Below are 13,480 nucleotides of genomic sequence, written 5' to 3'. Positions count from 1 at the left end.
AAATGATCTTAGAACAAATTTAGGACGGTTTATACGCAACATTTTATAAATGAGGCCCCTGGTCTTTACTGATTAATTAAAGACCGTTCCTGAGCTCTTCATTTTACCTCTGTTGTGCTTGGCACTTTAATTGCTGCTTGCAGCTATATTTAATACTTGCATTTAGTCAGACTCAAGATGAAAAACACTTTACCTCCAGGTATTGCATAGATATTTCTTTTTAGACTTTGCATCTCTTACTTCTGCATTAAGGGTTAAAAATGAAACCAATATGTACAGGATGTAGCTAAAAATCTCACTGAAAACAGAGGCAGCTCATAAGAGAGATCTTAGGCATCTTGAGCAGCTCAGGGTAACAGATGCACTCGGGAACTGGCATAAAATGCTTCATAAACGCTCCATTTAAGAGTCTGAGTGCATATCTGTGGTAGAGATCTGATAAAAATTATAATAACAGGCACAAATCCCATCTAAAAGACTTTATTAGAAAAAGGGAAAAGCACATTCCAGCAGTCACTTGCGGATCAAACTAACTGTCTCAATAGATCTACTTAATGCTTCAAGTTAGTGGATACCAATTATGTCTGTGAGCCAAAACTATGATGTTTAAAGAGTGATGTCAGTGACACTAAAAACAGAACAGTCTAGGGCTAACTGAAATAAAACCAAAATGGTTTAGTGAGATTTATCAAGTTAATTGAAATAAATAAAAAAGACTGCAGAAAATGCTGCTCCACATGAACTCATCTCTGCATGTGCCCCGAGTTTGGGTCATTCGTGAAGTGCAAGTGGGAATGCAATATTCTGCATGATTAGTGCTTTTTTAAACATCATATAAATGTCATATTTGCAGAGTTTGTTCATTGATCTGTGCATGTTTGTTTGTGCAGGTATAAACCATGGCCCAGTGATTGCTGGGGTGATTGGAGCCAGGAAACCTCAGTATGATATCTGGGGAAACACTGTGAATGTGGCCAGCCGGATGGAAAGCACTGGAGAGCTGGGTAAAATACAGGTATGCACTGAATCACTCTTACAGTATTCACCTCTCTAGATCCACTATGATAATGATTCTCTTCTCATTTTTAGATTTTCAAAATAGCCAAGTCATTAAAAAAAAATCAAATGGTGATTAGGGTTGGGCGATATAGCCTCAAAATTATATCACGATATTTCAAGAATATTTGCAATAACGGTATTTATGACGATGTAGAAAAAAAAACATGGAACAACGTTTTATTGGTGATTGCAGCTGGCAGGCTGCAGCATTTATTAGTGCAAACGAACTGTCACCGATGACAGACTACCTAATTTGAAGTGTAAATCTATTGTCATAAGGTGGCAGCAGCAGCTGTGTTCGACTTGAAGCAGACCGATCGGTGTATGACGTCAAAATACCTCGAGAGTGACTTACCCCTTATTTACACTGCACGCGTCTGCGGCGCGTTACGGCTCAGACGTGGCCACTCTAGTCAATGCTTGTGTGTACACCAGCGGCGCCGTGGCACGTTTCAGAAGCTTCCCAGAAGCGGCTCTCCACGCCGCTTCGCTAAAGATATGCGCCTCGCCTATTTTTGATGGTAAGAGTGTGCGCTCGAATATGCTCTAGAACCACTCTAGCGATACTTTGATGTCATACACTGATCAGTCTGCGCAGCGCTGCTTCAAGTCGAACACACCTATTGGGTTTGTGGTGTTGTTGTTGTGCGCGCTAGGGAACGTATATCTGCCATACGTCATTGCGTCGCATCATTGATATCGCGATATGACACTTTTTTTATCATGTAAAAATGTATACCGGTATTATCGTGGACGGTATGATATGGCACACCCCTAATGGTGATCATGTTTGTGTTGCAGGTGACAGAGGAGACGTCTGATGTCCTGCAGAAGCTGGGCTATTCATGTGAGTGTCGTGGCCTGATCAATGTGAAGGGCAAAGGAGAGCTCAAAACCTTCTTTGTGTGCACAGATTCCAGCAAACAGCAGGGCATCGGTCTGAGCTGAGACTGAAGCCTCTGCCGCTGACAGCTTCATACACACACACATGCACGTACACACAGACTCCGGAACCTATATGTGATCTCTTTGTTTTCATTTAAGAATGTTATTGCTACTGGATTTGTTTCTTTAGAGCATGTCTAAAGAACTGCACATTCTTTCTCTCTAACATGTTGGAGTTTGTTTTGGCAGCATTTGGAGAACTGAAACTCTCAGACATACAGCAGCATATTCTGTACATACACGCATCTCACACGAACACATGCTGAACTTTGCGATCCTCTTATGGGAAACCGACCACAGACAGTGGGTAACTGAGCTCAGTGAAGGAAAATCCTGGTTCTCGGTATTGCTCTCAGACTTTCTGGGTACTGCTGTCATAGTTGCCTTGATCCTGTTGGATTTACTGATTTGGGATGACTGAGCTGGTCAGCCGGATTTGGCTTGCAGGCAGAGGGAACACGTGACCCACACAAACCCACCATTGCAGATGTTTAGATATCTAGAATTTCTTCAGCCATTTAAAATAATATGTATCTTATTCTAAGCCTTTCTGTCAACTTTTGGACCAACAAAATGGTGGATGCCATTTGTTGCTTTAATCTACATACTGTGGATTTCATTTTTTGGTTTGTTTCCTTTAAAAACAACTGCCAAGTGTTTTGAATGCCAAATATTGACAAGCAGTGTTGATTTGCTGTTGCCTTTGAGTTGAGATTGTGAATGTTGGAGATGAGCCTTCCTTAGCTTCGTAACGTGCTACAAAACGAAAACTTAAGAAATGTTTACATATACCAGGAATAAATATCAATGACTGAAATTCAATTAACTTTAAGTGAAAGTGTGCTTTCATCGCTTTCCCATCATCTTTCTTAGATCGTGACCAAATGGCTCTGTGGCTTCACTCATCTGAAGTTGTAAATTCGCTACTGGATGTATTCATGCATCTTAGCTTACATTGCAGTAAATTGATTTGCTCAGACGGTCTCTGCGTCTGTTCTGTGAGAATGCTTGGTGAAAGTGGAAGTGTCTGTCTTATGAAGCCATAGGCATAAATGTTCAATCTTACGCGCCTCTCTGGGTTTTCAGCCCTCTTGAGTGTTACAGTGACTGAATTTACATGGTTTGAGATTCTGCACTGCCTTTGTTTGTGAGGAGTGCCTGCCGTCTCCTCTGTTTTGTATGCATTGTTACAGAATAAATCATTTTACACTTTATGTGTTTATAGCAAGTTCATTTATCACTCATCGTTTTAATCATACGCTAGATTTAATTATATCGGAACTGGCCCCCCGACTGAGCCTGGTTTCTCCCAAGGTTTTTTCTCCATTCTGTCACCGATGGAGTTTTGGTTCCTTGCCGCTGTCGCCTCTGGCTTGCTTAGTTGGGGACACTTCATTTCCAGCGATATCGTTGTCTTGATTGCAAATGATTGCAAAGATACTATTTAAACTGAACTGAGCTGGATGATGACATCACTGAATTCAATGATGAACTGTCTTTAACTGAAAAATGAGTGTTTACTATTGTCATTTTGCATTATTGACACACTGTTTTCCTAATTAATGCTGTTCAGTTGCTTTGACACAATCTGTATTGTTAAAAGCGCTATATAAATAAAGGTGACTTGACTTGACAGATTTATGATTTGTTGCCTTACCACAGTAGCAAATCTCCAGAGGTCATTGTGAAACATGAATCACCATGATTTCCCAGTGCTGCAAGGATAAGAACCTTACTGAAGATCTCAGACTTGGAATATTACTTTTAATTTAAAATGTGTATTTGCAAATTTTCCTCATTTGATGTTATATAAATCTGGCACTGCCAAACATGATGGCGATTAGAATTGCCCATGATTTCTTGTAAACAACAACAAACAACCTTTAGTTTGGCTTTAAATCAAAGCATCAGTGCCGACACGTAACAACATTCAGAGGACTTGGTTTCATTTCCTTTAAGGTTTATACATAATTCTCCCAAAGCATGATAGGATTTGTGAATCTAGAAGAGAGAACAAGCCGCTGTCAACTGCTCTCATGTTAAATCTAGAATTTTCAAACCATTTCGTATTTTATTCAAACATTTACAAATGCTACCCGTGCTAGTACTGTTCATTTACTCACCCTCATCTCATTACAACCCCATAAGACCGACATTAGTCTGCAAAAAACAAAGTATAAACATTGATAAACGCACATACATACAGCACATCAAATATGTGACCTTGGACCACAAAACCAGTCATAAGGATCAATTTTTTTAAATTGAGATTTATACAACAACTAAAAGCTGAATAAATAAGCTTTCCATTGATGTATGGTTTGTTAGGATAGGACAATATTTGGCAGAGATACAACTATTTGAACATCTGGAATCTGAGGGTGCAAAAAAATCAAAATACTGAGAAAATCGCCTTTAAAGTTGTCCAAATTAAGTTCTTAGCAATGCATATTACTAATCAAAAATTAAGTTTTGATATATTTACGGTAAGAAATGTACAAAATATCTTCATGGAACATAATATTTACTTAATATCCTAATGATTTTTGGCATAAAAGAAAAATCGATAATTTTGACCCATACAATATTTTTTTGGCTATTGCTAAAAATATACCCAAGTGACTTAAAGGGATAGTTCACCCAAAAATTTAAATTCTGTCATCATTTACTCACCCTCATGTCATTCCGTTGGTGGTTGCCATTGACTTCCATAGTAGGAAAAAAAATACTATGGAAGTCAATGGCAACCACCAACTGTTTGATTACCAGCAATCTTCAAAATATCTTCTTTTGTGTTCAACATAAGAAAGCAACTCATACAGGTTTGGAACGACATGAGGGTGAGTAAATGATGACAGAATTTTAATTTTAGGGTGAACTATCCCTTTAAGACTTAAGTGTTGTGGTCCAGGGTCACATATGGTAAATGGAAACTCTAAACATCCTGATGCACGAGAACAAATGAGGTTTGTGCTCACAAGCACATGTGAGCTTCCATTTGCTATATTTGAAAAGCTTTATGTATGTGCTTCTATGTAATTAAAATCCTAAATTAAATGTGCTCTTGTGAAGACTTGAGTGAATTCAATTCATGTGAATTACTTTCGCAGCATCTTTTTTTTTTTTTTTTAAGTGGTAAAGTTTTGGTTGTGTGAACTTTCAGTGGAAAGACAAAAATTATGAGAAAATATCTTTCATTTTTGAGTGAACTATCCCTTTAAATTAACTGTTTATTTCTATATTACTCGCTTTTTAAACTTAAGAATGGAAACACAAAATGCTTAAAAAAGATGCTTATTTAATGAAACAGAAAAGTAAATTAGAAACAGCACCATTGAGGGATGACATGGAATAAGCAGAACTGATAGATTGCAATGATGGAGGATCTCAACACACTCCCTCCATGGGTTCAGTTATATCTCCCACTGAAACACAGAAAACACATTTATTTAGATAAATAGTTTCCTAAGCACTGTCATAACAGTTATTTCACAAACAAAACTCATAAAAGACCAAGCCGAATGTCCTAAAAATTCCTTGTGCTTAGTGTTACCTGTGGTCAGGTGTGTGAACGAATCCTGTGCAGTATGGTTAGGTGGCGAGATACCCATGGCCTTTCTGATACCGTACACACTGCACACGTCACCGGGGGTCACCTGACTGGTCAGCTGGGCCAGGTTACCCGTAACTTTCTCCGCTGCAAGAAGGATGGTGGGGGTTAGAGGTTATCAAAACTACAAAATCTGCTTTTAAACAACTGCTGAAACCCACAGTTCTGTTAATGTGCAACAATACTGACTCTAAAACTTCTTGAGTAAGGGAAAAAAAAAAAAAACTCACGAGGCAGGAAAAAAACATCCCTTCCAGTAAGTGTTTGTCTAGTATCTGAAAGAGTGGGAGCAGTGATCACAGGTCATCTTTTGTGTTTGTGTGTGTACGTACCAAGCTGCAGCTCTTTAGCAGTAGGAGCCAGTAGGCAGATGATGTTTGGCGGCTGTTTAGCACTCAGTCTCTCTTTCTGAACCTTCTGCAGCTCCCTCAGCAACACTGTCGTCTCATCCAGCTTCTGCTGGAAATGCTCTGCTTCTAATGGAGGAAGAGGACTTTTCACTGAGATAAATCAGTCTGTTTAATAGGTGGGAAAGGGGTTCAATGTGTTATTGTTATTGATGTGACACGTTCCATCCCACTGCTGAAAGAGGAGGATCATTATGAATTCATTCAGCATAATACACATGAAAGATGTGTCTCCAGAAAATAGTTCATTAATAAATTGAAAAAAAAAAAAAAAAACTTGGGGGCCTTGATTTCCATAGTTTGATCACACATAAAATGTCTAAAAGATTTATGATCATATTTCAAATTAAACATTTTAATAATGGGGTTTTACCTTCTGAGTCGAAGTTCTCAGGAAGCAGGTCAGGATTCAAACCCAAAGAACCAAGAGCCGTCACACTATCACCACTGCTGGGCTCTGACACAACAACCTACACAAACAAGCATGACGAGGTGGGCATGGATTGAACATTATAAATGCTATAAGTGTCATTTTTGACCAAAGTTCCAATTTCTTTTCTTTTGAACTTTTGAATGGTATTGTATCTCTATGTTTATTGTTGCACAGAGAAGTCCATCAAGTGCATGGAAGGTGATTTTACTATTGTGAGTTATATTACAGTGAATTTGCATTCAGTTCAGTGTTTGCACCTGTTACACACAGAATTTATTATTGTTCATATGACAAATCAAATACAAAATAAATAAAATGGCTTTGATAACAATTAGTTATTTTAATGTACTGACCGCCATATTATTTGTTCATTTCCATTTTGTAGATTTTACAAAGCACAATCAATATTTTGAAATTGAGATGTATACATCTGAATAAATAAGCTTTCCATTGATGTAAGTTTGTTAGGATAGGACAATATTTGGCTGAGATACAACTATTTGAGAATCTGGAATCTGAGGGTGCAAAAAAATCGAAATACTGAGAAAATCGCCTTTAAATTTGTCCAAATCAAGTTCTTAGCAATGCATATTACTAATCAAAAATGAAGTTTTGATATATCTATGGTAGGAAATGTACAAAAAATCTTCATGGAACATGATCTTTCCTTAATATCCTAATGATTTTTGGCATAAAGGAAAAATCGATAATTTTGACCCATACAATGTATTGTTGGCTATTGCTACAAATATACCGTCACATATAGAACATCTGGGTGGGAATCACTAGATAAAATCCATCTTTGTTCTTTCTTCAACCCAGCTGTCTTGGCTAGTGTGTAATACATAGTTTTAACCTATGCTATATGTGAAATTTGGACTTCTAAGAACAGTGTTGAACAGTAGCACCACCCTGCTAAGATATGCTAGCAGAACCACAGTCAAAGACGGCCTTCCACACACGGACTAATGCTACAGTATGTTCATAGATGACTCCTGCTTACCTTTCCCTCTACGTCTACAGCACCCTCACACACACAGATTAGTGTGTGTGAAGGAGGAAGTCAAAAACGACAGGGGGGAGTGTGTTTGTGTGTGTCTGGGCAAATATTCTTTCCATTAGTGTGAAAGTTGGTTGGTGTTGTTGACACAGCTGCTGCAGAGCAGAGAGCCTGCGGTTCTGACGCTGCCTTTAAATAGCAGGTTTGTGTCTTTACTTCCACTCAAGTGAGCTATACACTAGTATGCACTTATAGACATTTGAAATGTTATTTTCTGAAGACATGAGAGCATTTTACCTCAGCATCATCTGTTGTGTCTACTTTCTCTGCAGGCTCTTCCATGGGCAGATTATCCTGAGGAGAACAAAAATCATCCTATCAAGACCAGAAATAATCAAGAGTAAGCTGCCCAGTTGAAAAGAATTCAAAATAGATATTACGCAGTATATAATTTAAGTGGTATATCATGCATTCATTTCGCCATGCAGATGAATAAGTGTGTAGTGAGGTTTCTTACAGTTTCTGTCTCTTTCAGCTGCCTTGAGTGCTCCCCACTGGTCAAAGCGTCCAAGACATTATCTGCCAACCTGCTCATGTGTTCCTCGGATTTAGCCAGGTAATCTGCAATGCTACACATAAACACATCCAAACTACATTTGTGGAACACGGAACGGTGGAAGGGTGTGAATCGGGGCTTTATTGTTTGAGAGCTTCACAAAACAACGCAAATGCATGTGGCTTAGTCATCTAAAACCGATCAATGGATATATTTCATTATATGGCTGATTCTATACACACACCTTTCAGATTCTGGCTGACTGTTGTCCTCTCCATAGAAGGAGTAAATGAGATCAGAGTCCTCTTTGCTGATATTGGCAAAACTGGAGTCATATGTAGGTGCATATGAGCTGAATGGGCCGTAATTCATATAGGCAACTGCAAAGAGAGAGAGAGAGGGGCATGTGGGGACTTTTACAGATTCAACGAACTTCAGATTGATTCCTGTATTGGTAGTTATAGGTTTAAGAACATTTCTGCCAAAGCAAGCAGTTAGACTGAACACAGATTTAAACTCTAGTTCTCTAGTTTGACTTCAAGGCCTCCTATTGTCCACAACAATATTCAAAGGCTCCTTAGCCCTAGTTTGGTTTCTGAAACTGATTTTAATCTACGGGCACTTTTAGTTTCTGTAAATTAAAAGTTACTAAAATAATTCAAATTCAAATTCAAAAACTTTTAGGAGCAGAATGTTCTTCAGGGTTCCCACTCCTTTTAATAATTGTTTGTGATTTACTGGATAAGGACTAAAGATTTTTTTTTTTTTTAATTCTAGAGCTTGGCATAAATTATATTTATTCAAAAATGCCCATGGCTTTTTAAGATTTTCTTAAATTACACAACATTTCCAGGTCTCAAAATCACAGTTTTAAAAATAGGCTGCCTTATATATCCTGGTTTTCCATGTCTGTGGAAAGCCTGGTTCTTTAAAGGAAACAAGGGGTGAAATAAATAATTTGATGTTTTAGGTGTTTTAGCTGATTGTAATGCTTTTGTCTTATTTTAAATATTTTTAAGTAATCTTGAGGCCCCCTGGTTAAGAACTATGAAAGACGATGGTCTGCCTACTCCAAAACAGTCACTTCTGAAGCTGCATGGTACAATTCTTTAACTTCACTCTAAACCTTCAGGTTTTTTTGATCAAACAAATTTTTACATTTTGAAAATGTGAAAGAATACAAGAAATTCTCATGGAAAACTCAGCAGGATGCTGTTAAAGTTTACCAGAGCAGAGATTGTTAACTAGCACCAAAAAAATGAAGCCCACCCAGATCTTAATGTTCTTACTCCTTAAATGGAAGGCTATGATATTTGTTTGACGTATCATTCATATCAGTACCGTGGTGTGGAACAGTCTAATACTCAGGGTGAAAATATGAAAAAGCACCACAGATGAGTAGGAACTTAAGTCCACTGATTCAGCAGTGATTTTTTCCTATTGACAGCAGGAACAATTTGATTTTTTTTGGCATGTAATATTACACTCCTCTGGCAGTTGAACTATAGGTTTTCAAACAGAGATTATAAGGCACCCCTTCCATGATCTTCTCCACATGACTGAAGGTAAGGCCACAGAAGAGAGAGACCGTTTTTCCAGGAAAATGAATATAGTACTGGTTTTAACAGAGCAGTTGAGACTGATACACAGAAGTGAGATTCAACTGGTGGGAAAATGAATGGAGAGTTAATATATATTACCTGGAGTGACCATGTTTCTCTTGTCCTCTTTGAAACCCTGAAGGGTGTTGATTCCAGTCTGCAGTCTACCTCCCATCATGCCCAATTTGACTGGGCAGTATCCTGGATCTAACATGGAAACATGATGAACTGTACACTTGTATTGTACATATGTCGAACATTTGCTTGTTTTCTTGAACTCTCATTGTCACAAACCTCCAGCGCTCAGGTCGGCGGGGTTCAGAATGCCCAGAGTGGTTGAACCATCAGACTTCCTCCTCTCAAACTCCAGCTGCTCATAAAAAAAAAAAACAGAAAAGTGACCCTTCATCAACTGTTATCTGACATCCTCAGTGAATGATCTCACATTTGAGGGATGTACAATAACACATGATTCATCCTATCTGGTCTTGTACTCTTACTGCACACTGCAGGCTTCTGTTTGAGAGTTTCCCTCCAGAATCCTCAACGATCTTCTTGATCTCCTCCAGGTCTTTCTCTGCCTGGCTCTTAGCATCATCTTTACTGTCCCTGCTACACAAACAATGCAAGCATTGATGCAATTCTGGATATATACCCCTTCAAAGTGACCAAATCCCCCACATATGAGCCACATCATTCCTGCAATGAATTCCTAGTCTATAATTAACTCTGAAGTCAGAGCAGCGATTGGATAAATTATAAAAAGTAATGTCATAATAGATCAATGTGTGGTCCGTTCTCAAGCCGCTACCCGACCCAGTGGAGTAGTGTGCAGGAAGATGACTCATCCTCCCTGAAAAGCAACAAAGTGTGTGTGTTTAAAGAGCGTGTAGCTCGTGTGCTACAGATGGCCTACAAGTCACAACATGTTTAAGCATTCCAAGACTCTTGGTCACTGCAGCAGCCAAGTGATTTACGTAGGCAAGCAACAAAAAGAGGGAGTAAAATAGAGAAAGCCAACAAACACCCCGGCAACATCCTAGAATGTCTGGCTTGAATACAGCAGCAGAAGCCCTGAATGCAGTTACAAAGCCATTGTGAATTGCTGCACAGTTAGAAAATACACAACAAATGGTGAAAGGAAGCATTTGATAATTCATTTGAATAATTTTACTGCAGGTATCACTCATTTATGTACAGTCACGATCCTTTTTCCAGGCAGACATGATAGGCTACCATGATAAATAATGACTGGAATCAATTCTCTGTAATGGCAGCCAATTAATATCCAAGATAAGGGTCTGAAATTAACTTTTAACTTTTTCTTCTTCTTTTTTTTTTTTTGTTGTTGTAATTTTTAAAACAATCTCCTCTTTTTCACCACTGCAGCATTTAATTGATTAAAAATATAGTAAAAACAGTAATATTGTGAAATATTGTAATACTTTTAATTTTTTTTTTTAATAGTTTTCACAGTCCTGTGAAAAGGCTAAATTTTCAGCAGCTATTACTCCAGTCTTCAGTGTCACATTATCCTTTAGAAATCATAGAGCATAGTCTGTTGCAGAATCACATACTGATCCAGTCTCCACTGCACCCATCAAAATATGAAGACAACCCAATATGATTTTGTTTCTCGTATATATATTTGTTTTGATGTCCATATGCAGGGAATATTTCAGATATGCGTTTCCACGTGGAGAAAAAGAAAATGTAACCTCATTTTATCTAGGTTTATCTAGAATGCCTCCATTTGCCTCCGCGGGAGGTGGTGTCGTAAGACACACACCTTTAGACAGATGTTTTTCCATGTTGTGTCTTTAATTTGCTCACGTCACAGCAGACTTTCGTTCTTAAACTATGCATTATGTTCAAATTTAAAAAAAAGTAACCTGCCAACTGGAAGGAAATTTCCTTGATGATAAGGAAGGATTAAGGCCTGTTCACACCAAATATTAAATAACACCATTAATGTGCAATGTATTTTGACTCCAACACACTTGCCTGGAAGTTTCTAGAGAATCTGAAGGTCTTGATTAGCTGGTTCAGGTGTGTTCAATTAGGCCCTCCATGAACAAGTTTGGGCACCCCTGTTCTAGACAAACTAGTCCTAGATAATAAGCAAAAAAACAGAAACATATTATTCATACCTTGGCGTATCTTTGTGCCCGACACGGGGTGATTGGGAGTTGTCACTTGTGTCCATAACAGAGGAGTTCTCTTTGGCAGCATCTGATGTCCCGCCCTCATCCTCTGCTGAATGACTGCTGGATGTCTGCAGGCCAGCCATGAACTCTATGCTCTGTTTTAAACTGTCCAGTCTCTCCTAAAAGCACACACATAGTTACCTTCCATATGTGCAAGATTTCCAACTTTGCCAGTTTTATAGATTTGATTGGGCATAACTGAAGAGGTAAAACTTTATTCCAACCACACTAGCAATAGGATCATATTGTACACAGCACACCAGTGCCCTCTGCTGTAAAAACACGTTTGGTTTCACAAACCATACCTACTAAATAAACCTACTTTCTAAATGTAATACAAGTTCCGATACAATTGTTCAGGTTTTTCCAACTCACCGTGCTCAAGATCTTCATTCCAGAGTGAAGGAGTTTCCTTGCAGCTTTGTAGTAAATCGTCTCTGGTTTGTTGTAGATCATAGCATTCTCACACATCACTCTGAAATCCAACTGTGGGGAGAACAGTACAGAATAGTCAACTATTTTGTCAAAATGAACAAGATATATTTTCATCTAAATCACCTTCATCAATATTCAAATGTTCTATGACTAATTCAAATCTTCTACCCTCTGCAAATTAAAGCAGCTGGCATATTCAATCATTCAACTACTTAGTGCCAGTCTGTGTCCTGGTAACAGCTGTGATGATCATATTACCTTGAGCTCCTCAAGTGACTGGTATTGCTCCTTCTTCACTTTCTCCTTCATAGTGCTGAAGTCCATGGGTCTCTTTATAATGAGAGAGTACCCTGGAGCAATCAGGTCTGTCACAGGAAATGAGAAGAATGCACTTGGGTCCTTCCTGCAATAAACAGCAGCCAACAGCGTTTAGCTTTCATTCGCAGTAATTATAGACAGGATTATGATCATAAGCCACAGGTATATAAGACCCACAACATAGGTCTGATAAGGTACTCAGATAAAGACTACTTATGCAGGTCATTTGTGTTAGAGAACAGTTTCAAAGTTATAGCCTATACACTGCCATTCAAAAGTTTGGATCAGTAACTTGTGTTTGTTTGTTTATTATTATTATTATTTTTTAAATAATTCTTCTATTCATCAAGGATCAATTGATCAAAAGTAACAGTAAATATGTGTATGTTACAAATGATTTATATTTTTAAAAAAATTCTGTTATTTTAAACTTTTTATTCACCAAAGAATTCTAAAAAAATGTATCATTCATTCATTCATGTATTTATTAAGCACCGATAATCACAACAGCAGTTGACCATAGTGCTGTACAAATAGAGTAAAAAGCCAGAAGAAAAAAGAAATAATAAAAAAAACAACAATGAATAAAATCCAGAACAAAAATTTAACTTACAAAGTTAAAAAGCCAAGGTAAGAAAATAGGATTTCAACTTAGTTTTAAACTCATAGACAGACTTTGAAGCTTTCACAGATGAAGGAAGGTTATTCCATAGCCTCATCATGTTTTCCACAAAAAATATTAAGCAGAATAACAGTTTCCCACATTGACAATACTAATAAATGTTTCTTAAACAGCAAATTAAGATTAATTTCTGAAGGATCATGTGACACTGGAGACTGGAGTAATGGCTGCTGAAAATGTAGCTTTGCCATCACAGGAATAAATTATATTTTAAAATATATTCAAAT

At 37.8% G+C, this 13,480-nt stretch overlaps 2 protein-coding genes across 7 annotated transcripts in view; one reads left to right on the top strand and one right to left on the bottom strand.

Moving 5' to 3' along the window:
• The window catches only part of LOC107696709 (adenylate cyclase type 2-like), a 56,772-nt gene extending 53,514 nt beyond the window's left edge, over positions 1–3,258 (top strand). For 3 of the 4 annotated variants that reach the window (XM_016497182.1, XM_016497180.1, XM_016497179.1), the window contains 2 exons: positions 891–1,015; positions 1,861–3,258. In XM_016497182.1, the coding sequence (XP_016352668.1) occupies positions 891–1,015; positions 1,861–2,007 (272 nt within the window). In that variant the 3' untranslated portion in view covers positions 2,008–3,258. The remainder of the gene's footprint in view (positions 1–890; positions 1,016–1,860) is intronic. The other variant, XM_016497183.1, reaches the window with a different exon arrangement.
• A 2,024-nt stretch (positions 3,259–5,282) lies between these two features.
• The window catches only part of brd7 (bromodomain containing 7), a 10,172-nt gene continuing 1,974 nt past the window's right edge, over positions 5,283–13,480 (bottom strand). The window contains exons 5-17 of one of the 3 annotated variants that reach the window (XM_016497185.1): positions 12,512–12,656; positions 12,194–12,304; positions 11,762–11,937; positions 10,115–10,223; positions 9,906–9,984; positions 9,711–9,818; positions 8,255–8,390; positions 7,972–8,083; positions 7,752–7,808; positions 6,395–6,491; positions 5,947–6,090; positions 5,558–5,701; positions 5,283–5,429 (exon numbers count right to left, since the gene is read on the bottom strand). In XM_016497185.1, the coding sequence (XP_016352671.1) occupies positions 5,392–5,429; positions 5,558–5,701; positions 5,947–6,090; positions 6,395–6,491; positions 7,752–7,808; positions 7,972–8,083; positions 8,255–8,390; positions 9,711–9,818; positions 9,906–9,984; positions 10,115–10,223; positions 11,762–11,937; positions 12,194–12,304; positions 12,512–12,656 (1,456 nt within the window). In that variant the 3' untranslated portion in view covers positions 5,283–5,391. Of the gene's footprint in view, positions 5,430–5,557; positions 5,702–5,946; positions 6,091–6,394; positions 6,492–7,751; positions 7,809–7,971; positions 8,084–8,254; positions 8,391–9,710; positions 9,819–9,905; positions 9,985–10,111; positions 10,224–11,761; positions 11,938–12,193; positions 12,305–12,511; positions 12,657–13,480 lie in introns of all 3 variants that reach the window. The other 2 variants (XM_016497187.1, XM_016497184.1) reach the window with 2 other exon arrangements.

The sequence above is a fragment of the Sinocyclocheilus anshuiensis genome, unplaced genomic scaffold, assembly GCF_001515605.1.
Source record: "Sinocyclocheilus anshuiensis isolate Anshui unplaced genomic scaffold, SAMN03320099.WGS_v1.1 scaffold354, whole genome shotgun sequence".
NCBI classification, from domain to species: Eukaryota; Metazoa; Chordata; class Actinopteri; order Cypriniformes; family Cyprinidae; genus Sinocyclocheilus; species Sinocyclocheilus anshuiensis.
The sequence above is the reverse complement of the archived record's forward strand: the minus strand, read 5'-3'. Positions and strand labels throughout refer to the sequence as shown.